At 42.6% G+C, this 23,750-nt stretch overlaps 2 protein-coding genes across 2 annotated transcripts in view; one reads left to right on the top strand and one right to left on the bottom strand.

The window, feature by feature from the left end:
* The window catches only part of LOC115472559 (5-hydroxytryptamine receptor 3A-like), a 51,406-nt gene extending 44,449 nt beyond the window's left edge, over nucleotides 1–6,957 (top strand). Inside the window, exons 6-8 of the mRNA XM_030206856.1 lie at nucleotides 1,782–1,992; nucleotides 4,348–4,521; nucleotides 6,692–6,957. Coding sequence (XP_030062716.1) covers nucleotides 1,782–1,992; nucleotides 4,348–4,521; nucleotides 6,692–6,957 — 651 coding nt within the window. The remainder of the gene's footprint in view (nucleotides 1–1,781; nucleotides 1,993–4,347; nucleotides 4,522–6,691) is intronic.
* Nucleotides 6,958–9,004: 2,047 nt separating this feature from the next.
* LOC115472558 (ATP synthase subunit d, mitochondrial-like) lies at nucleotides 9,005–21,676 on the bottom strand (the record flags this gene model as incomplete). The annotated part of the gene is made up of 4 exons (XM_030206854.1): nucleotides 9,005–9,171; nucleotides 10,270–10,332; nucleotides 12,155–12,229; nucleotides 21,662–21,676. Coding segments are annotated over 4 exons (285 nt in total), but the record flags the coding sequence as incomplete, so codon positions are not given.
* Nucleotides 21,677–23,750: the final 2,074 nt, after the last annotated feature.

Genomic DNA, 23,750 nt, shown 5'->3' with positions numbered 1-23,750 from the left:
GCTGAAATCTAAGTAGATTACGTCCATAGCTCGTCCCTGATTCAGTTCTCCTGTCACCCAATCAAAGAACTCAATGAGATTCGTTTGGCACGATTTCCCTTTGGTAAAACCATGTTGTCTCGGATCTTGCAACTTATTGGCTTCCAGGAAATTCACTATCCTTTCCTTCAGCATCGCTTCCATTACTTTTCCAATAACCGAAGTGAGGCTTACCGGCCTGTAGTTTCCAGCTTCTTCCCTATCACCACTCTTGTGAAGAGGGACCACCGCCGCCGTTCTCCAATCCCTGGGAACCTCTCCCGTCTGCAAGGATATGTTAAACAAATCTTTAAGAGGACCCGCCAGAACCTCTCTGAGCTCCATCAATATCCTGGGGTGGATCCCATCTGGTCCCATGGCTTTATCCACCTTTAGCTTTTCAAGCTGTTCATACACACACTCTTCCGTGAACGGTGCTCTATCCACTTCAATCTCATTTGTACTTTTTGCAGTCCATCGCGGTCCTTCTCCAGGATTTTCTTCTGTGAAAACAGAACAAAAGTATCTATTTAGCAAATTTGCTTTTTCATCATTATCCATATAGCGGTTCGCAGTATCTTTTAGTCTCACAATTCCCTTTTTCGTCATTCTCCTTTCACTTATATACCTGAAGAAATTTTTGTCACCCCTCCTTACATTTCTAGCCATTTGTTCTTCCGCTTTCACCAGACGTATCTCTCTCTTGGCTTCTTTCAGTTTCATCCTGTATTCCTCCTTGTGTTCCTTTTCTTTAGTTTTTGTGTATTTCTGGAACGCCAACTCTTTAGCCTTTATTTTCTCAGCCACTTGCTTGGAGAACCATATCGGTTTCCTTTTTCTCTTGCTTTTATTTACTTTCCTTACATAAAGGTTCGTGGCCCTATTTATAGCTTCTTTCAGCCTGGAGCACTGTCCTTCCACTTCTCGTATTTCCTCCCAGCCCATCATCTCCTTCCTCAGGTATTCCCCCATTTTACTAAAGTCAGCACGCTTGAAATCCAGAACTTTGAGTTTTGAGTGGCTGCTCTCCACTTTAGCTGTAATATCAAACCAAACCGTTTGATGGTCACTGCTGCCCAGGTGGGCACCCACTTGGATATTTGACATGCTATCCCCATTTGTGAGCACCAGATCCAGTGTCGCTCGCTCCCTCCCTCGTGGGTTCTGTCACCATTTGTCTGAGCAAACCGCTTTGTAAAGCATCCACGATCTCTCTATTTCTTTCCGATTCCGCAGAACCTTCCAATCTACATCCGGCAGATTGAAATCTCCCAGCAACAGCACCTCTCTCTTGTTTCCCAACTTTTGAATATCTGCGATCAGGTCTTTATCTAGTTCCTCCAATTGTTTTGGAGGTCTGTAGACAACACCCACGTGTATAGAGGTTCTATCCTCTCTTTTTAAGGTGATCCATATCGCTTCTTCCTTTCCCCAGGTCCCTGTTATTTCGGTCACTGTGATATCATTTCTCACATATAGAGCTACTCCTCCACCTTTACGACTCTCTCTATCCTTCCTAAACATATTATAGCCTGGTATGTTTGCATCCCATTCATGCGAACCATTTAGCCACGTCTCCGTGATTGCAACAATGTCTAATGGAAGGGAATTGAAAAAGAATCCACAGAACAGTCCCATTTGTACGAAAAGTTCATTTCAGCAGAATGGCAACACACATTGCTTTGGCTACAGAGTTGTATCACAGGGATTGGTTAGCACACTAACCAGCTAGTTATTTCTTACCTGTCTTGATTTTTTGACAGATATCCATGACAAGAAGACCAGTTTTATATGTTTTGAATCTTCTCTTGCCAACCACCTGCTTTCTGATACTGGATATAGCCATTTCAAGCATCCCAGGGAACTATGGAGACAAGATCAGTTTCAAAATAACACTGATTCTTGGAGTCTCAGTTTTATCCTTGCTGCTTAATGAAATCCTGCCTTCTACCTCCAATAATCCTCCCATAATAGGTATCTTTTAATTTTATTGATCTAATACAAGTGGTCATGCTAGATAGCTCAAGAAGGGTAGACTCAGGAGCAATAAAAGGAATATTTCTTTGTGGAAAGAGTGACAAACGCTTGGAACTGTCTCCAAGTGCTGGGGATGCGGAATGCAAAATTTAAGAAAAACAAGAAGCCTGAGCCAAGCATAGAGAATCTTTAGATGGGAGAATGTGAGGTTATTACAGTCCTTATCTGCCATTACTTAATACCTCCTGTAACTCATCTTGAACTAGTGAGAAAGACAAGAGCAAATCCAAAAATCACTTCCTGTATTTCTATGTTAGAGCTCAAACTTAGGGACACAAAGACATATATTCAATACAGCTGTGCTCTCAGATCATGAACAAAATCAGGCAAATAAGGCTGCTACTATGTTATATAGAACAATAGTTATCAATTCCGTCCTGCAGCAACATCCATCCATAGTAACATAACATAGTAGATGACGGCAGAAAAAGACCTGCACGGTCCACCCAGTCTGCCCAACAAGATAAACTCACATGTGCCATTTTTTGTGTATACCTTACCTTGATTTGTACCTGTCTTTTTCAGGGCACAGACCGTATAAGTCTGCCCAGCCCTAGCCCCACCTCCCAACCACCAGCCCAGTTGGGTTTTCATGATATCCACAATGAATATGTACAAGATAAATGAAAGAAGTGCATGAAAATGTCTCTCCTGTGTACTCAGTGTAGATATCCTGAAAAGTCACCTAGGGGATCTTTTACTAAAACTTAGCTTGACTTATCTGCAGCAGGGTCCATAAGAATAAAATGGGCCCTGCTGCAGATAACTCGAGCTGAGCTTTAGTAAAAGACCCCCCCCCCCCCCCCAGTTGGGGACAATTAGCAGTTTCTGGTAATAAATCTGAAATGCTTGAATGTCTTCATTTGTCTAGATTTTGAAGGATCAGTCTGACCCGAGGCAGGCGCTAGTACGCCGAAACACAGCCCATGTTGGGTCATTTTCACATTAAAGGACATTTATCTCTATCCTGAAGGCCCAGTGTTGCTTCCTTTGTTTCTGTTGTATGCTGTTTTACCCTCCCTTTTGTGACTATGTAAAGTGCAAAAATAAAAGGAGGAAAAAAACCTCAGCAGGGTCTGTGGTTTTCAACAATTCATTGTTACCAACAGACGAAAGATTAATCATCGGCCAAAAACCTCCAAAATCTATAACTTAACAGTGTGCACTTCTGAAAATCACAGTCTTCTCATCGTTCCTCGCAAAAAAAAAGCAATTATCTTCCCACTGAATCCCAAAGGGGACCCATTTCTCCTGAGGCTTCATTAGGGGATTTAATAGGGGTATGTTAAGTAAAAAGGTTTAGGAGTTTTTCGGCCAATGAGTAGTTTTTCATCTGTTGGTGACAATGAGAAAAAGAATTGCTGAGGTCTTTTCCTCCTTTTATTTTCGCACTTTACAGTACATAGTGCTGAAATTTTCCACCGCATGCTATTAGTAATTTATACATTGAGATATCGCTGTGGGCGAGTTTCCCGGTTTTTGTTTTATTAAAATTAGTACATGGCCATTGATTTAAAAAAGGAAAAATTCAGTCATATTTACCACAGCAGTAAAATGGCCTTAGCACAGGGGAAAACCCCATCTATGGGCACGCTAAAGTTTTTACCGCAACTTAGTAGAAGGATCTTCAAGGGGCAATTACTTTTTCACATGGGTAACTGGTTTTTTTTTTTTTTTTTTTTTTTTTAACTAAAATGATATAATAAATCACAACCCAGTTTTTAAATTTACTCAGGTTCCTTTTGTCCAACATAACATTTTGTTTAAAGATCAAAACATTCAGTGTGACATATATAAATGAGAAATCAGGAGGGGGCAAACACTTTCACATCACCGTAGGATTAGTTACATAAGCATACAAGAAGTATGCAGAGATGATCTTTACCTAATGATGCATGACTTCATTTCAGCCCATTTCCCAGATACAGCTGGGGCTTCTGGTTGTGATAATTATACAGCTTTTCAGGAAAGGTATCTTTTGACCCTGGGTTCTAAGCATGACACTGATTTTCCTCCTGAACAGAAGTTGCTTGTGTCCATTAGCAAAGTAGATAGACGCCAGCCAGCCTTGGGGCCATTATGAAAAATGAATGGAGGAAATTAGGGCCTGGAGAGAGAGTGCTTACAACACTGAAATTTCTGTACGCAGCAAAAAAAAAAGGAAATTAAATCACCTCAGTGCATTTTCTTGGCTACAGTTAGACTGTATGAAGAGCAGCTATGGACCACAAGATAAATTTAATGTCACATCCAAATCTGTACAGGTTTAATGAGTTTTGTTTTCTTCTTCAGCACTGTTTTTCACAGGTTCATTTATGTTCATGATTACTGGTCTGCTTGAGATTTTCTTCTTACTGTACCTGAAAGAAAAGCCTCAGCATCCTTTACCCAGGCTCATCAACCAAATGCTCAAATACTTCAAGAGAGACAAGAAAAAGACTAAAATGTCACACGACTCCAATCTGGGTTCGTATGCAGAGCCTCATAGATATTCAAAGTGCATTGGTTGTTTTTTTTTAGACTTTCTGTCCCACAGATTCTTAAATATTTTGATGTCATATAACAATAAGGAAAAAAGTAATCTACTGTTATACGACTACACAGTATGAAGTGAAGGTTGATGGCTAAGTCCTGAACCACTTGATAAGTACAAAAATAGGACAACAATATTAACTTAGAAATCCTTAATGATATTACAAAATGAATATCAAAAAATATGGATTCACACACATACACACAAATTCACAATATATACCCCACTGTGATAGCTACATCTAAAAAATTTAGATATCACAGTGGGATATATTTTGTGTATTTGTGTGTATTATACTGCTGTCGTCAGGATAAATTTACAGTCAGCTGTATTCACAAACACACACATACCCTAAAGAAAGGCCATTACATTCCTCATTTTGATAGGACCCCAAAACACAAAAGTTATTTGTGGGAGGCATGGGGGTGGGGGAACTACACATGGCGACTAACACTTTTGTTAAATTAAACAGAATATTTATATACCATCTTTACCACTTGGCTCAAGAACGTTTTATGTAGGAAAAAAATACATTTGAAAAAAAGCAAATAAACCTTACTAATCATTAACAATCTTAGCTATTATGAGATAAACTAATGCTAGAACCTAATTCAGATATTTGGTAAATAGCCAAGATTTCAATTTTCTGAACCTTAGATAGTTGGTTTCACATCTTCTTGATACAGGTAGTGAGTTCCATAACACAGGAACTACATAACCAAATAAGTTCCTTATTTATTGAATTTAAACGAATAGATGACGTCAATGGTATCTCAAATTTATTAATATGTACTGACCACATAACTTTGGACAAGATCTAACTTTTAAAAGCCTCAGAAAATAAAATGGACAATTTCCATATAAAAACATTTAAAAGCAAAAGCATAAAATCTTAAAAATCAACCCTTGCCACAGCTGGCAGTGAAGCACTCTTAACGGACCTCATATCTGGGTTTTTGTTGTTGTAAAATAATCCTAACCTTAGAGCACTATTGAGCCTTTACAAAATACATACCCAAAATCAGCTCCACTAGTTTACTAATCCCCATGCACAAACTTGCACCGACTCTGAAAAACACGTAAATGTGTGCGCATACTCTTCACCATGTATTCAAATATTTATGAGACACATGTATGCATCGCAAGTCTACCTCTATTCGAGCCATACTACACCCTCTGGAAGCATCAATATGCAGTTCGAGTAAAACCAGGCATGCTCTTTCAATATGCCCTCTCACATGTATACACAGCCATGACATATGGAAAAAGGTTTATAAAAATTACCCCCAAAACCTACAGATCTATCACAAGCCTTGAACTTCATCCTAGAGCAAACCAGAGATGGAGAATTATCATCATCATACAGGCATAATTCAATACTTTAAAACACCATACGCAGCGGACAGACTTCAAAATTCCACTTTATGACTAAGACACACATATCCTATTCCTTATACATCACAAACAAATGCCAATACCAAGATGTTGTACATCCAGATGCATCTGTGTGTAGTTAGGATGAAGTTTTTAATCCAATTCCCACTTTCCAGCAAACAGGTATGAGCATTACTAAATTTCTCTAATCCACAGTGCTCTTCCCCCCCCCCACCCCCCACCCCACACACAGCAGTCTTAAGAATACAGCAAGACTCAAATAAAGACTGAACATGCCACACTACCCTGGTTCTCAAGCTCACATTTAAGGCACATGGGCCTTGCCACTGCTCATCCAGGTGAACAGAAAGTAACTGTTCCCAGCAATGTCAAAGTAGAAGTATTTAAAGGCGCTAAAATTAAAAACAAACATTATTACAAGATTGGGCAGTGTTATTTTTTAGCACATTCTCTTCTGATCTGAGGAAAGAAGTGTAAACTCCCAAACACCTAGTCAAGAAATGTTTTTAGTAAGTCCACCTTTATCTTTTTTGTTAACCATGGTTAGACAAGTCCATGACAACTTTGTTTATTGTATTTATCAACCATGAACATTCTCTGAAAACGGTGACACCAGCAGCACACCCCAGCCTAAAACTAAGATTTCATGTAGATTAGTTATTCCGACTTACACCGACACTCAATTTCTGTATCTCCTACCCTTTTCAGTCTGCATTCCTAATGAAGCACTGGGCAAACCCAGGGATCTGAGCCCGATGAAGACAGACAATGAAGAGATCAGACTTTTGAAGAAAATCCATTCTGAAGTGCAATTGATAGAGATGCAAGTGGCCCTCATCAAAAGCCAAGATCCAGCCCACACCGAAAAGGCGTCTGCTCTTGCTGCCATAGAAAGGGGCATATTCTATATTCATATGAGCTGTATTATATTGTTCTGTGTCATTCTTGCTCTAAAATGGACTAGCACAATATGAAACTTTAAGGATTGTTTTAGGGCTTGCTAATTTTCAAGTTTTGAGGTTCAAGGGGAGCTTTTAGCTGCTAGAAGTACCCACTTCTTTTGATTGCTAGGAACTGAGGCAGCACACACTTTGCCAACTACCAACCCCCAAAACAGTACAACTATATTAGTGACAAAGAATGCAAAGGTGAGACTGGTGGAAATACTATGGGACGAGTTCATCACAAAAAAACATCTATCACCAGTTCTTCCTACATTCTGACAGTCAATCGTGCTTCATACAGATTTCTCATTTGAAACTAAATTTTTCCTTAGACAATGATAAATATGTGTAACACCTACTTCAGATGAACCCACTTTCTGCTATATAGCACTGCAGCCACTAGATGTTTGAAATATTGTAAGTTCCCAAGGCTCTTCTTTATAACAAATCCTTATATAACTAAATTATAAAATAGCGACTGCATTGGCCTTCAGCCATTTAAAATACTGAAAAAAAGTGTAGCAAATCTTTTCCTTAATGTAAACACTGGGTGCGATATCATTCCGCACACAGAGGTCCTTTTACTAAAGCGTGCTAAAAGGTGGCCCGCCCTACCTTGCTGCGGCCACCTTTAGCACGCCAGTAAAATGGCCATGCATTAATTTCCACGTTACCACAGGCGCCCTTTACCGCCACCTATTTAGGAGGTGATAAAGGCTCCTACAATACCCTCATGCTAATCAGGTTGTGCATGGTAATGTGCCCACACTACCCGATTAGAGCAACCATGCATACTCTCTGCCCATGGGTGTGCCTCCCACGCTGGAAAAGAAATATTTTCCAGTGTGGGATTAGCATGCGCTAAGCAGAAAACTAGCGCAGGATGCCTCAGAGCGTCACACGGTAGTTCTCTTTTAACATGAGGTAGGCCCGTGTTAGGCCTACTGTGCCTTAGCAAAAGGGCCCCATAATTTCTTCAGAAGTTTAAGTTCTCAACGGCAAGGCAATACTTTCAAAGATTCATGTACTGGAATGCTAAATTTTACAGTTTTCAGATCCTATGCATGAGAAGAAACACAGTACACAATAGGGAGGGGGGGGGGGGGACTATGGGTAAGGATAGTTATATTGTTTCTCCTTTTGCATTCCTATAAAAATAAAGGGGCTCATTTTCAAAGAACTTAGCCTTCCAAAGTTCCATAGAAACCTATGGAACTTTGGAAGGCTAAGTGCTTTGAAAATGAGCCCCTTTATTTTTATAGGAATGCAAAAGGAGAAACAATATAACTATCCTTACCCATAGCCCCCCCCCCCCTCCCTATTGTGTACTGTGTTTCTTCTCATGCATAGGATCTGAAAACTGTACAATTTAGCATTCCAGTGCTAAGTGCTTTGAAAATATGCCTGTCACTGAGTCTCCCAACTGCATGACACTAAATATATGGGGTACAAAAGCTTAGAATGTGCAAGAATATAGAGTTCAATTCATAAACAATTAAAACAAGCAAGCAGGACAACAGATTCACATGAGGAAAAGAGCCTAACAGAGGTTTGCAGAATAATGTGCAGATTGTTGTATTATGAATCTAGAATGAATGCTGTAATTATGAGCTGTTGTCTAAATAAAACCATGACTTAAGAAACTTTTAAGGCTTTACCCTAGATGGAAAAAAATTATACAGCTAATTTTTAAAAGAACCAAAAGAGTTTCCAAACTATTAGAATAAAGTACTCTGCTAAGCTTCTGTTTTCGCTCCAGTGCTCTCCAACTGAACATCCAAACCCTTTCCCTCATTTCCTTCAATGTACATAAAACATGTTAAGAAACCCAGTGAAGCTTTGATATATCATCAATATTAACTTCTGGGGTTATTGCTAAAACAGTATACCCAAGCTTTGAGTGAAAGGTTCTGCTTCTCCCTCTGCTTAAATTGAAAATCAAATGTTGTGTGTTATAAGCCATGTGTACCCATTTCATAAATAAGATCCAGCTATCCTCTCCACCTCCTCCCCCAACACCAGAAATCCACGGGACACTCTGTACAATATTTAATTTTATTTCTCAGATATTCAAGGTTATCATCATTTGCCGTTTCTAAAATAAATAGATATTTACAATTCAGCAGCAGGTTTGTGTGGCCAATAGGGATACTTTTCCTTATCAAGCTTGGTTTCAGGGAAGGCTTCATTCAGATCTGCAATGGTCATCTGGTCAAAAGGAATCATGTTTTTAAACTTTTGCAGCTGAAAAAATAAAGGGAGAATGGAAAATATAACAAGATGTAAGCAAATAAATATCCAAATATGCTAGTATTTTGCTACATACCGCCAAACGGAAGGGATCCCTTCATTGCAAGTAAACATATGTAAACAAATAAACCTCAACTGCCCGGGGGAGGTTTTCAAACAATTAATTCCCCTCAAATGGGCTTCTATCACCGGTTTCCAAACTCCGGTAAAAAGAAACAGTAGAAAACAACTGCAATATGTGGAGAAAAAACTGCTGTTAAACTCGGAGAAACTACACAAGTTTGCAATGGTTGGATCCACTCCGATGGACTAGAAAACTTATTAAAGGCTTATAAAAAAAGATTTAAAAAAGTGAGCCAAACAATAAGAAAAAAAAGCTGTGCATACCATGAAAAACAATCATTTAGCTCTATTCAGAACTTCTGACAATCTTCTTCAGAAGCATATCCTTGATCTTTAAACATCTAGCACGCCACAATTCCTTGACGAAGTAAGGGCCCCCTTGTTTCGTAAAAGCTGCGTCAGGAGGAACAGTTATTTGCTCACCTACCAGAGCTGGGAAATCAGTGATAGAAGCCCATGAGGGAGAATTGAGAGATATTTGAACATCTCCCCTGAGCAGTTCAGATTTCATTTGGTTACATATTTATGCAATGAAGTGGTCCCTTCCGCTTGGCAGTATTTAGCAAAATCTAAGGATATTTGGACATTTTGCTTTCCGCATATTTGATATTGTAAGCAAATAAGCAAAACCACCCATTCAAAACTAAAGATAACAAGAAAAGATTAGTAAATGAAAATTCAGAAGGGTGTGACATAACATTCTTCCCCAAGAAAGGTAGTGAATACATAAAAGAGCCTCTTAGTGGAAAGAGGATCAACTCTGATAACATAATCCAAGAAAACATGGTACAACCCCAAGTAGTAAAGAAGAAAGAACAATGGAGATCAGATGGAGTCTGAGCTACAGCATTAGGCAGGAAAAAGGAAAACTGGATGAACTTTCATCTGTTGTGTTCTACTTTTAAACCCAAATTCCCAGTTCCTTGTTCTGAGAGAACATGGGGAAGAAGAAAAGTGTATTGAACTTACCTCTTTCTCATACTTGGCAACTAGGGTTTTAGAAGCCTCCACATAGGCAGCTGCATTTTTGTTCTGCAAGAGATCAAAAGGTTACAAATAAACCACTCATTAAAAGTTGAAGCTAGATGACTCAAACCAACTAGTGCTGTTTTCTATGTAATCTACAAGGGGGGGGGGGGGGGGGGTAGGGGGAAGCAACTCTCCTATTACCTAAGCAACTGTCCATAAATGGAAGAAAAATATGGCATCCCATCAACCACAGCTTCAACAAACTCCAGCTGTTCATTGATGAGCCTTGGTAGGAAGAGTTTTACACAACTGAGGGGGTGGCTCCAAGTCAAGAAAGTGTTACTAAGAGCACCAGGAATCTGTGATGCAAATTCCATTACAAATGCTAATCCTCTCATACTTATCTCCCCTTTGTATCAAAATATAGTGCCAAGTGAGAGAGAATGACTTCCTTAAACCAATGGCTACTATCAACTGGGAGAGGAGAGGATGTAACAAGTTCAAAAATAAGATTGAACTAAGTCAGAAACAGACATTTTCATCATAACGTTACATCTAGATCTAAAACTAGCGGTCCTGTTTTGGATACATAGACCCAACAGGATTCTTACTATTGACTTGAACCCTAAAGTGGCATATACCTTCCTTACAATGCTGGGAATTCCCTATGCCATATGTCAGGAGATATGCCATCACTCCAAATGCCATTGTGAAATAATACATGTTCTCTCTCAAGTCTGAAATGGAGAAGCAGGGGGAGAAACAACCAGGAAGGAAAACGGGCTTATCCCAAACTGGCCAAATAGCTGAAGGCGAGACCAAGGTCTTCTGTATCCCTGCACAGAATTTCAACTGGACTCTCTTTATTACAGTCAAACAAGAACCAAACTGGATAATCAATATATGTTAATGAATGGAATATGACTCCATGTAGGTTAACACATTTCCAATGTACATGGACTGACCCGATTTACTGACTTATTGATTTGTTTATTATGAGCAATGTAGTTTGTTCCAAGATTCTCTGGAACTTCACATCTAAAAACTTTAAAAAGATGTTATAAAGATGCTGTGATTACTATAAATATTCTTGTGACAACACACCTATTGGTATACTTCTGTAAAAGATTACCTAAACTCATTCAATAAAAACTTATTTGTTACATTTGTATCACACATTTTCCCACCTATTTGCAGGCTCAATGTGGCTTACATATATGGGGCTCATTTTCAAAGCACTTAGCCTTCCAAAGTTCCATAGAAACCTATGGAACTTTGGAAGGCTAAGTGCTTTGAAAATATGCCTAATAGTACCGTAAAGGCGTTCGCCAAGTCCGGTAGAGAAACAAATACAAGGTGACGATGTGGTCGAATAAGGTTCATGTGTTTCAGACACAGTAGGGATATAAGAGGGGAGGGGTTATGTAGTGTCCATTATGAGCTTTGGTTTTGCTGAGTTGCAGAGTTCAGGCACTTATTTCTAGGGCACTTTTAAACAGTTAAGCTAGGACAGGGTACCCTGACTCCCTGGGATTTTTCAAAGTACAATACCACCAGAATAACCAACCCAAAGCAGCTTTTGAGACTGCATGATCAATTTCAATCTGTTCATATGTGCATAGACACTCCCACACATATATTAACACTACTGCCAAGCAATCTGTACCAGAAGTATAATATCAGCACCCAATGGGGCCATTCCAAGAGGGAGAAATCTCATTTGTTTGATGATATTTTACTTAAGCAGAGGCTCAAAATAGGAAGGTTTGAACTTTGTTGTATTATCATAAGCACCTCCTGCTTTCTCTTTCCCCATTCCCACCAAATCTAACTTTTGCATCTCAAGACTAATCCGAGAGAACACACATATAAATGTAATACTTACAGCTTCTTGCTCTTGGGCATCAATCTTGGCCGTCTCTTGAGTATTGATGGGCTCAGGAACTGTTACTGCATTAAACTGAATGCAAAAAAAATCAAATCACAAGGTATTTAAAATGTACTTTGGACTTAGCTTTGAAAGCAAAACAAACAGGCTGGAACCAGATCTGTGTAATATTTGGATTTCTCTCTCTTAATTTCATTTAACAAAACAAAGAACCACCACATATTCATTACTTTGGCCATTTACAGTAATATTTAAACAATAACACAATAGTATCTATATTTACAAAAAGTATCCATTAAAAGATCTTTTCATATTTTATTGTGATAGAGTAATTGAACTACTACTTATCATTTCTATAGTGCTACAAGGCATACGCAGCGCTGTACACCATACATAAAAGACAGTCCCTGCTCAAAGAGCTTACAATCTAAATAAGACAGGTAACAGACAGAACAACTAAGAGGTAAGGGAATTAAAGAGGAGGGGATAAAAGGTACAGGGCAAGTGAGCAGTGGTTAGGAGGTGGGCTTTTAGCTTGGACTTGAAAACGGCTAAAGACGGGGCTAGACGTACATCCTCGGGAAGTCTATTCCAGGCATGAGGTGCAGCGAGATAAAAGGAACGGAGTCTGGAATTAGCAGTAGAGGAGAAGGGGACAGAGGAAATTGGAGGGTCATGGGATAGGAGGAAATGGATATGATAGGAGAGTGGGGTTAAATGGGCAGTATTCACAATAAAGAAGGGTAGTTAGAGGGGTTCCTCAGGGGTCTGTGCTAGGACCGCTGCTTTTTATTATATTTATAAATGATTTAGAGATGGGAGTAACTAGTGAGGTAATTAAATTTGCTGATGACACAAAGTTATTCAAAGTCGTTAACTCGCAACAGGATTGTGAAAAATTACAGAAGGACCTTACGAGACTGGGCGGCTAAATGGCAGATGACGTTTAATGTGAGCAACTGCAAAGTGTCACCATTGAGATCAATCTGCATGAGTAGCGACCAGCATACGCAAGCATTGGGCAATGCGGTGGCGCTGGAGACCGGCACTGGACAAGGCTTTATCTGACAGGGGTTGGAGACCCCCGCCAGCCAAGGGGAAATCCCAGGCCAGCAGCACTTGAAAGGGATGGAGCCACTGGTGGAAGGAGTCGGGGATTGACGGCTCACGGACAGCATTTGCGCTGTCCCGATCTACAGTGGAAGTGCAGGGTGTATGTTTGCCTTGCTTGCTGCTTTTTCAGTGCTGAGAACCCCTGTCTTACTGAAACGATGAGTGAGGCATCTCGGCCCAAAGATGTTAACCTGGACCAGCACTCGCACTTCATCATTGGTTCTGTGTCAGAGGATAACTCAGAGGATGAGTTCAGCGTCATGGCGAAAGGGGATCTGATGGAGGATAAGGATGGGTCCCTGTCCCCAGCCTCAGACTGCTTGGATACCTTGTCTGACCTGGTAGCAAACCTTCCAGACAGCCTTGCTTTGCAAATGAGTCTGTAGGCCCAGCTCTTCCCTCCTGCCTGCTCTGACCCATCCGCATGCCTCATCTGCTCCATCTGCCTGCCTGCTCTGTTCCATCTGCCTGCTCCAGCTCGCTCCACTTTGCTGACCCAGCTTTTCCAGCCTCCCTGCTTACTACAGCCATCTGCTCCAGATTGGTCCAGCCCGCCTGACCCAGCTTGTTCCACTTCATCTGATCCAGCTTCTCCCTGCTCGTTCCAGTCCATCTCCACCACCCTGTTCCAGTCCGTCGGATCCAGCTTCTTCCTGCTTGCCCCAGCTTGGTCCAGCCCGCCTGATCCAGCTCGTCCCACTCCATCTGATCCGGCTTCTCCCTGCTCGTTCCAGTCCATCTGCACCCTGTTCCAGTCCGTCGGATCCAGCTTCTTCCTGCTTGTTCCAGCCACCTGCTCCAGCCCGCCTAATCCAGCTTCTCCCTGCTCGTTCCAGCTTCTCCAGCAGTTCCAGCCCGCCTAATCCAGATTGCTACAGCCCGCCTGATCCAGCTCCCCCTGCTCGTCCCAGTCCACTTGTTCCAGCCTCTGTCGGATGCAGCTCTTCCTGCTTGTCCCAGTCCATCTGCTCCAGCCTCCGTTGGATCCAGCTCTTCCTGCTTGTTCCAGCCACCTGCTCCTGCTGTTCCAGCCCACCTAATCCAGCTTGCTCCAGTCTGCCTGGATCCAGCTTCTCCCTGCTCGTTCCAGCCCCTCCAGCTGTTCCAGCCCGCCTAATCCAGCTTGCTCCAGCCCGCCTGATCCAGCTCTTCCTGCTCGTCCCAGTCCATCTGCTCCAGCCTCTGTCGGAACCAGCTCTTCCTGCTTGTTCCAGCCACCTGCTCCTGCCATTCCAGCCCGCCTAATCCAGCTTGCTCCAGTCAGCCTGATCCAGCTCTCCAGCCTTCTGCTTCTGCTGTTCCAGCCCGCCTAATTCTGCTTGCTCCAGTCAGCCTGATCCAGTGTCCCCTGCTCGATCCAGTCCATCTGCACCAGCTTGCTCCAGCCCGACTGATCCAGCTTCCAGTCCATCTGCATCAGCTTGCTCCACCCCACCAGCTTGACCAACTTGCCTGCTCACTCACTCCCTACCTCTCTCACTACCTATGGCCCCCTTTCACATTCTATTCCTCACCCTATCCCTCCCCAATCTCTTCCCCCTCCCTCCGCTGTCTACCACACGAACTCACTACCCATCCCCCCCGTCCTGCCCACTACTGCAATACCCTACCTACCCCTATCCCCCACCACCTCACCATCCCTACTGTCCTCCTCCTCCTCCTTCCTAGCTCTCAACCTCCAACACCTCCTTCCTGCCATGAACCCTTCCCCATTCCTCCTCTGCGCATCCCGCCTTCGGCGCCTTCGTCGCCCCTACCTCCCCCACCCTTCTCCGCTCTCTCTTGCTCCTTCTCTTGCTATCCGCGGGAGACATCAATCCCAACCCAGGTCCACCACACATGTCCTCGTACTCGTCTCATCTATGCAAACGTTCCCGCGATATCTCCAATCTCATCTCCATTCCCCTCCTCCCCCCTTCTCGTGTGCCCTGTGGAATGCCCACTCAATCTGCAACAAACTTATCTTCACCCATGATCTCTTCATCTCCCATTCCCTCCATCTGCTCGCCCTAACCGAAACCTGGCTCACCCCCCCGACGACTCTGCCTCAGTCGCAGCCCTTTGCCACGGAGGCTACCTTTTCTCCCATTCGCCCCGCACAACTAGCCGCAGTGGCGGCGTTGGCCTACTACTTTCGCCCTCCTGCAGTTTTCAACCCCTCCTCCTACCACAGTCTCACTGCTTCTCATCCTTTGAAGTCCATTCCATCCATCTATTCTACCCGCTGCCACTCCGAGTTGCAGTCATCTACTGCCCCCCTGATAAGTCCCTCCCTTCCTTCCTTACCGACTTTGATGCCTGGCTCTCCGTTTTTCTTGAGCCCTCATCCCCATCCCTCATTCTTGGTGACTTCAACATACACACTGATAACCCATCCGACTCATACACTTCTCAATTCCTCACCCTAACTTCCTCCTTCAACCTCCAACTGAGCTCCACCACCCCTACTCACAAATCTGGTCACTGTCTTGATCTAGTCCTCTCCTCTACCTGCTCGCCCTCTAATCTCTGCATCTCTGCTCTTCCCATTTCTGACCATCACCTGATCACATTCACACTTCATCACCCTCCCCCTTAGTACCACCCAACACTAACCACTACCTCCAAGAATCTCCAGGCTGTTGACCCCCCCCCCCCACCTTATCCGCTAATATCTCCGATCTCCTCCCGTCCATCACGTCCTCCGAGTCCGTCAACAAGGCTGTTTCCAAGTACTATGCCACTCTCTCCTCCGCCCTAGACACCCTTGCACCGTCTGTTTCCCGTCCCACAAGGCGCACTAATCCCCAGCCCTGGCTTAACCCTTGCACCCGTTCATTACCTTCGCTCCTGCTCCCAATCGGCTGAACGCCTATGGAGGAAATCTCGCACCCATACTGACTTCATTCACTACAAATTCATGCTATCCTCCTTCCAGTCCTCCCTATTCCTCGCCAAACAGGACTACTACACTCACTTGACTAGTTCCCTCAGCTCTAACCCTCGTCGTCTCTTCGCCTCAACTCCCTCCTCAAAGTGCCCTCCGCTCCCACCCGCCCCCCCCCCCCCCACTCTCTCCTCAATCACTGGCTGACTACTTCCGCGACAAGGTCCAGAAGATCAACCTCGAATTCACGACTAAACCTTCTCCTCCTCTTCATCCTATCACCCATTCCCTCAACCAATCAACCCAAGCCTCTTTCTCCTCTTTTCCTGATATCACCGAAGAGGAAACCGCCCATCTTCTCTCCTCCTCGAAATGCACCACCTGTTCCTCAGACCCCACTTATCACCATCTCTCCTACTATCACCCCTCCCATCTGTCATATCCTCAACCTCTCTCTCTCCACCGCAACTGCCCTCGACACCTTCAAGCATGCTGTTGTCACACCTCTCCTCAAAAAACCTTCACTTGACCCTACCTGTCCCTCCAACGACCGCCCCATCTCCCTCCTACCCTTCCTCTCCAAAATCGTTCACAGCCGTTGCATTGATTTTCTCGCCTCTCATACCATCCTCGATCCGCTTCAATCTGGCTTTCGCCCACTTCACTCGACAGAAACAGCATTATCCAAAGTCTGTAATGACCTGTTCCTCACCAAATCCAAAGGTCATTACTCCATCCTCATTCTCCTCGACCTATCCGCCGCTTTTGACACTGTCAATCACAACTTACTTCTTGACACACTGTCCTCTTTTGGTTTCCAGGGCTCCGTCCTCTCCTGGTTCTCCTCTTATCTCTCCCATCGTACCTTCAGAGTACACTCTCATGGCTCGTCCTCCACCCCTATCCCGCTCTCTGTTGGAGTCCCTCAGGGTTCTGTCCTTGGACCCATTCTTTTCTCTATCTACACCTCTTCCCTGGGCTCCCTGATCTCGTCTCATGGCTTCCAGTATCATCTTTATGCTGACGACACCCAGCTTTATCTCTCCACACCTGACATCACTACGGAAACCCAGGCCAAAGTATCGGCCTGCTTATCCGACATTGCTGCCTGGATGTCCAACCGCCACCTGAAACTGAACATGGCCAAGACCGAACTTCTTGTCTTCCCACCCAAACCCACTTCTCCTCTACCTCCACTCTCTATATCAGTTGATAACACCCTCATCGTCCCCGTCTCATCTGCCCGCAACCTCGGTGTCATCTTCGACTCCTCCCTCTCCTTCTCTGCGCACATCCAGCAGATAGCCAAGACCTGTCGCTTCTTCCTCTATAACATTAGCAAAATCCGCCCTTTCCTCTCTGAGCACACCACCCGAACTCTCATCCACTCTCGTTACCTCTCGCCTTGACTACTGCAACCTACTCCTCATTGGTCTCCCACTTAGCCACCTATCCCCCCTTCAGTCCGTTCAGAACTCTGCTGCACGTCTTATCTTCCGCCTGAACCGATACACTCATATCACCCCTCTCCTCAAGTCACTTCATTGGCTTCCGATCAGGTACCGCATTCAATTCAAGCTTCTGCTACTAACCTACAAATGTACTCGATCTGCAGCCCCTCCTAACCTCTCAACCCTCATCTCCCCTTATGTTCCTACCCGTAACCTCCGCTCTCAAGACAAATCCCTCCTTTCAGTACCCTTCTCCACCACCGCCAACTCCAGGCTCCACTCTTTCTGCCTCGCCTCACCCCACGCGTGGAACAAACTCCCCGAGCCCATACGTCAGGCCCCCTCCTTGCCCATCTTCAAATCTCTGCTTAAAGCCCACCTCTTCAATTTCGCCTTCTGCACCTAACCTCTACACCTCTACCCAGGAAATCTAGACTGCCCAAATTGACATTTCGTTCTTTAGATTGTAAGCTCAATTGAGCAGGGACCGTCCTTTATTTTGTACAGCGCTGCGTAACCCTAGTAGCGCTCTAGAAATGTTAAGTAGTAGTAGTAGTAGTGATGCATGTGGGAAAAAAGAACCCAAATTATAGCTATGTCATGCAAGGTTCCACGTTAGGAATTACGGACCAAGAAAGGGATCTGGGTGTCGTCGTCGATAATACAGGGAAACCTTCTGCTCAGTGTGCTGCTGTGGCTAGGAAAGCAAATAGAATGTTGGGTATTATTAGGAAAGGTATGGAAAACAGGTGTGAGGATGTTATAATGCCGTTGGATCGCTCCATGGTGCGACCGCACCTTGAGTATTGTGTTCAATTCTGGTCGCTGCAACTCAAGAAAGATATAGTAGAATTGGAAAAGGTGCAGCGAAGGGCGACTAAAATGCTAGCGGGGATGGGACGACTTCCCTATGAAGAAAGACTAAGGAGGCTAGGGCTTTTCAGCTTGGAGAAGAGACGGCTGAGGGGAGACATAATAGAGGTATATAAAACAATGAGTGGAGTGGAACAGGTGAATGTGAAGCGTCTGTTCACGCTTTCCAAACATACTAGGACTAGGGGGCATGCGATGAAACTACAATGTAGTAAATTTAAAACAATTCCAGGAATAACATGTATAGACAGGATGCTGGGCTTGATGGACCCTTGGTCTTTTCCCAGTGTGGCATTACTTATGTACTTATAACACAATTTGACCATCAGGTAATGTACTCATATAATTGTTTTTTTATGCTTATATTCTCTGTTTACCTTATACACTGTCTTGAGCAGCTCTGCATAGAGCCCAGGAGGCAGTACAGAAACATATTAACATTACTACTACTACTATTTAGCATTTCTATAGCGCTACAAGGCATACGCAGCGCTGCACAAACATAGAAGAAAGACAGTCCCTGCTCAAAGAGCTTACAATCTAATCAGTTACCGTCCCACCTCCAGTCAGATGCTGACTGATGCAAAATAGATCAGAAACAGAATGCATATGGTGTATGTATATATACACACACACAAAATAGGACAAAAATTACAAAAGAGTGAAAGACAACTAAAGTTCAGTGGATCATTTGAAAGGAAGTTTTGCCACCTCAAAGTTAAACAATGGTTTAATGCATGGATCAAACATCAAGAAAGTCTTTGCTGATCTGGCTCTTATTGTTGCTTCTCACTATAGTAAACTTGTCTCCATCAAGATAGAAGGAGGAAGGATAGGCACTTCGATCTACAGAAAAGAAACAGATTGTAATATGGTGCTCCATTATTCTAGCTTCCATCCTAGACATTTGCGCAATAATATTACAGCAGGTCAAATGTTGCGGCTGAAGCGGATATGTTCTGAGAAAGTGGATTTCAGTAGACAAGCGGCAGATATGTGTCAGCGGTTTAATCGACGGGGGTATCCTGACCAAGTTGTCCGCACAGCATATAAGAGAGCATCTAGTGCGGACCGTCAGTGGCTTCTTCGTCCTAGTGTTCAGGAGGAGAAAAAATCTCTAGTATGTGTTTTACCTTTTTCTAGGATGTCTAATAACATTAGGGAGTTGATTTATAGGCATTGGCACATTCTGCAAGTGCATGCACCCTTTCAAGAATTTCCCTGTTTTGCATATAGCAGGGCACAAAATTTGGGGGAAATCCTCTCCAGACCTAGGGAAGAATCTCAGGAACATCCGGGACATTATAAATGTGGGGGGTGCTTGTACTGTAGATATGTGCAGGAGGGGGATACAATTAAGCCCCCCCATAATAAACAGGTATTTCACATGCAAAAGAGAACAGACTGTAATTCTCAGGGGGTTGTATACTGTATATGGTGTCCATGTGGGCTTTTTTATATTGGTTATACAACTAGAAAAATCAAGATTCGGATTGGGGAACATGTCAGTAACATCCGTATATGTAAGCCTGAGGCTCCTTTATCTGGACACTGGCAGGAGTATAATCATCATATTCAGGATTTACGTTACACAGTGCTGCTTCACATTGAATTGACCAGAGGGGGCAATTTAAGTGAAATTCTAGCCCAAAAGGAGCAGCGTCTGATTTTCTCCTGGAACACTGTTCATCCTTCTGGATTGAACAGGGAGGTGGAGTGGCTTTGACTGGTGTTAATTTGACCCCCTGTGGTTTTACAATTGTTTCTGTGGTTTGGTATTCACGTTTAAGGGCTGCAGGCTTGGGAGGGTTTAAGAAAGTTTTAAGAAAGTTGCTGTCACTTTAAGGGAAGCTGTTTCCAGCTGGTAAATGTTAAGGCCAGAGCTTCATTAATTCAGGCACTTAAGGAGCATGGGAGCCTGACTTCAGATGCTCTCCGAGGAGTGAGGAAGGACTCCAGAGGCGATCCCATCCGGGGGATTTATGATGCCTGAAAATTGGTTTAAAAGATTAGTATTGTGAGTTATTTTGTTTTAATATATTGAGTTTGTTTGAAGCATTGTGAGTGTATACTTTACCCTGTAAGTGTGGGTTGTTTGTAAGAGTGTGTTTTTATTTTTAGTTTCCATTTCTGATGAAGACTTTTGAAACTCGGCCAGAGTTAAAGGGAGCAGTTATTTTGATGGCAAGATTGGAATGGATGAATGATATGCGATTTTAATGAAGCACAAGCACGAGCACAATATACCCCAAGGGAAGTGAAATAATTATGTGAATATGTGTGTATATCGCATTGTGGGTTGGTTTGTGTAAGATATGTGGGGGAAGAGAAATCAGGGTGTCATGAATTAACATATTCCTCCTTTAGGTTTAAACAAACGGTGAACTGTATGTTTTATTATCCATGTATCAGAAGGTAATATGGAATGTACCATAATTTATGGGCGGAGGTTTGAGCTCAAGTCTAACAATATTTAATGTGAATAGTCCATGACTTATACATATGTATTATAGATATACGCATACATTGGTGAGTAAGATCTACTTGGGCGCAGCTGTATGTACATACACAAATATTAGGAGGTGGAACATCATATGTGCAATGATGGTTCCATTGTGACACCATCACATATTCCTCTTGGGGATATAATGGGTGTAAACGGTATGGTCTGAGCACATTTAAAACAATTTAAAACACTTTAGCATCTTTTTAAAGTGCATACATATATATATATATAAAAAGATAAATTATTCTGAACCCAAGTTTACTATAGTGAGTTTAAGGTTTAACTTGGTTGGTTGGATTTGATCTTCCTGATTTTTTGTAATCTTATTGTTGCTTGCCAGCTTTTATAGCATTTAAGAGGTTCACAAATCACAATTGCACCCAGGACTCAGGTTGGGGAACAGCTTGATAAAAGGTTGTGTTTCTTGGAATAGAAGGTGCTAATTTTAACATACTCCTTTCAAAGCTTCAGTTCATGCACATACATTTAATTTGTGAATTACTTCAGCTATTTTATTCTGTGATCCACCTTAACCACAGACTGCCAAGTACTCTTCACATTTCTGTATCTGGGCAAGAGAAAAGTAGTCCTAGCTGAAATACTTAATATTACATTCTGATACTCTTGACAGTCATAGTTTATTTCATTTGCTTCAGTTGTGAAAACATTTCATTCACTAACATGCAGGCACTAACCTGGCCGCAATCGTATCACTCCGGGTTTTAAGATTATTAAACATTGCTCTCTGATTTGGAGGTACCCTCTCTACAAAAGCCACCCAATGGCCATCAGAGTTGCTTTACGGCTTGCCATTTTTGTGCTCTAAAAGAAAAGAACAGCATCAGTCAGCCCCAGCAAACCAAACAATTCTATTTGATCTTCATGATCACCAGCACTGACACATGACCACAGAAATAAGTCATCCTACTTCAGTTATTTTATTTATTTATTGCACTTTTATCCCACATTTTCCCACCTATTTGCAGGCTCTATGTGGCTTACAAAACCTGTAAAGACTTCCTGCAAATGCTTATAGTATGTTTGGTTTAGCAACGTTGCAACATGCTCCCTTTAAATGATTTAACTACTTTAGTAGCTTAGTAACGTTGTAGCATGCTCCCTTTACATGCTTACTGTATGGATGGCTCAGCAACGTTGTAGCATGTTCCTATAAGCACCAGCTGCCCTATACTAATCTGAATTGAGCCTCAGACGAGAACCACACCACGGACTATAATTGAGACTCTTATCATACATGCCTAAATGTTGATAACGCTTAATATGACACCGGTTGATGATAAGACTGCCTAATGCGAATACCGCATGGAATTACATTTACTCACTACTAATTGTTCACACTGCCTGATGTCAACACTGATTGAAGTCCATACAAATTTCATTCTTTAATACTCTCAAACATTACCAAGTACCACGAACTACAGCCAACATGAACACCAATAAATTACTCATGATAATCTACTTCCTCCCCCTAATCTACCACGCATGGACCACTCCCAACTTAAACAACAATCTACCCACAATACACAAAACATACAAACAACCCATTTACAACTTACCAGACCAAAAGAACAACAACCAAATAAAAGGAAAAACAAATACATACGGAAATAACCAACAGAAAGGGAAGAAAGGAAATAAAACCAGATACCAAGAAAACAGGCACCTAATAAAAATTAACACATCTACTCCCCATATGGAACCCTACCAATCAATCCAACTGGGGTACATAAATGCCAGATCAGTAGTAAATAAAACAGAGATTATAACAGACTGGATCACTACAGACAATCGTGACCTCCTATTCATCACTGAAACCTGGATCCATGACCTTAAAGACCCCATAATCTTAGATCTATGCCCACCAGGATACAAAATTACCCTTTGGACAAGAAACGGAAAAAGAGGTGGTGGAATAGCCATAATATACAAATCCGAATTCACTATCACAACCACAGCTGAATCCATTATACCACAACTTGAAATCGCTTCGGTAAGAATCAATCACCCAAACCTGCAGGAACACCTTAATGTAATCCTACTCTATAGACCTCCAGGCAACTGGCAAGACTCACAAATACACTTCATGGACTTCATTTCAAACACTTGTGTCTCTGCCTCAAACCTTATAATAGGAGATATCAACCTGCACCTTGAAGATCCTGCCTTAACAAGCACCCAAGAATGCAAAGAGTTTCTACAACTATGGGACCTTCACATACCAGATACACAACCAACTCACAACAAAGGACACACACTATAGGCATTATCACACACAAATTCGATCCAGATTCAAACCTTTCACTAACAGACACAAGTTGGACACCCGCACCGTGGTCAGACCACTATAAAACACACATCTCCCTTCAATGGCGAACGAAAAACACAATTATTAAACAAGAACAAAAAACCTACACCACGAGAAGAAAAATAGACCCGGTATTATTCTGGCAACAGATTTACCACAACGGATGGACAACAAAGACAGACACAAGCCAATTCCTCCTTGAATGGGACGAAAGATGTAGATCAATATTAGACATCACCCCAATTCAAACCAGAACCTCACACTGGAAGAAATCAACACCATGGTTCAATGAAGAATTGAAAAAACTCAAAACAAGTCAGAAGGTTAGAACGTGCGTGGAACAAAAAGAAAGACGACCCCACACTTAACGCCTGGAAACAACTTCAAAGAAAATATAAATACACCATAAGACAAACTAAAAGATTATTTTATAAAACTGAAATCGGACCAGGCTACAA

Source organism: Microcaecilia unicolor, chromosome 6 (assembly GCF_901765095.1).
Source record: "Microcaecilia unicolor chromosome 6, aMicUni1.1, whole genome shotgun sequence".
NCBI classification, from domain to species: domain Eukaryota; kingdom Metazoa; phylum Chordata; class Amphibia; order Gymnophiona; family Siphonopidae; genus Microcaecilia; species Microcaecilia unicolor.
Note: the sequence above shows the minus strand (reverse complement) of the source record. Positions and strands in the feature narration are given on the sequence as shown.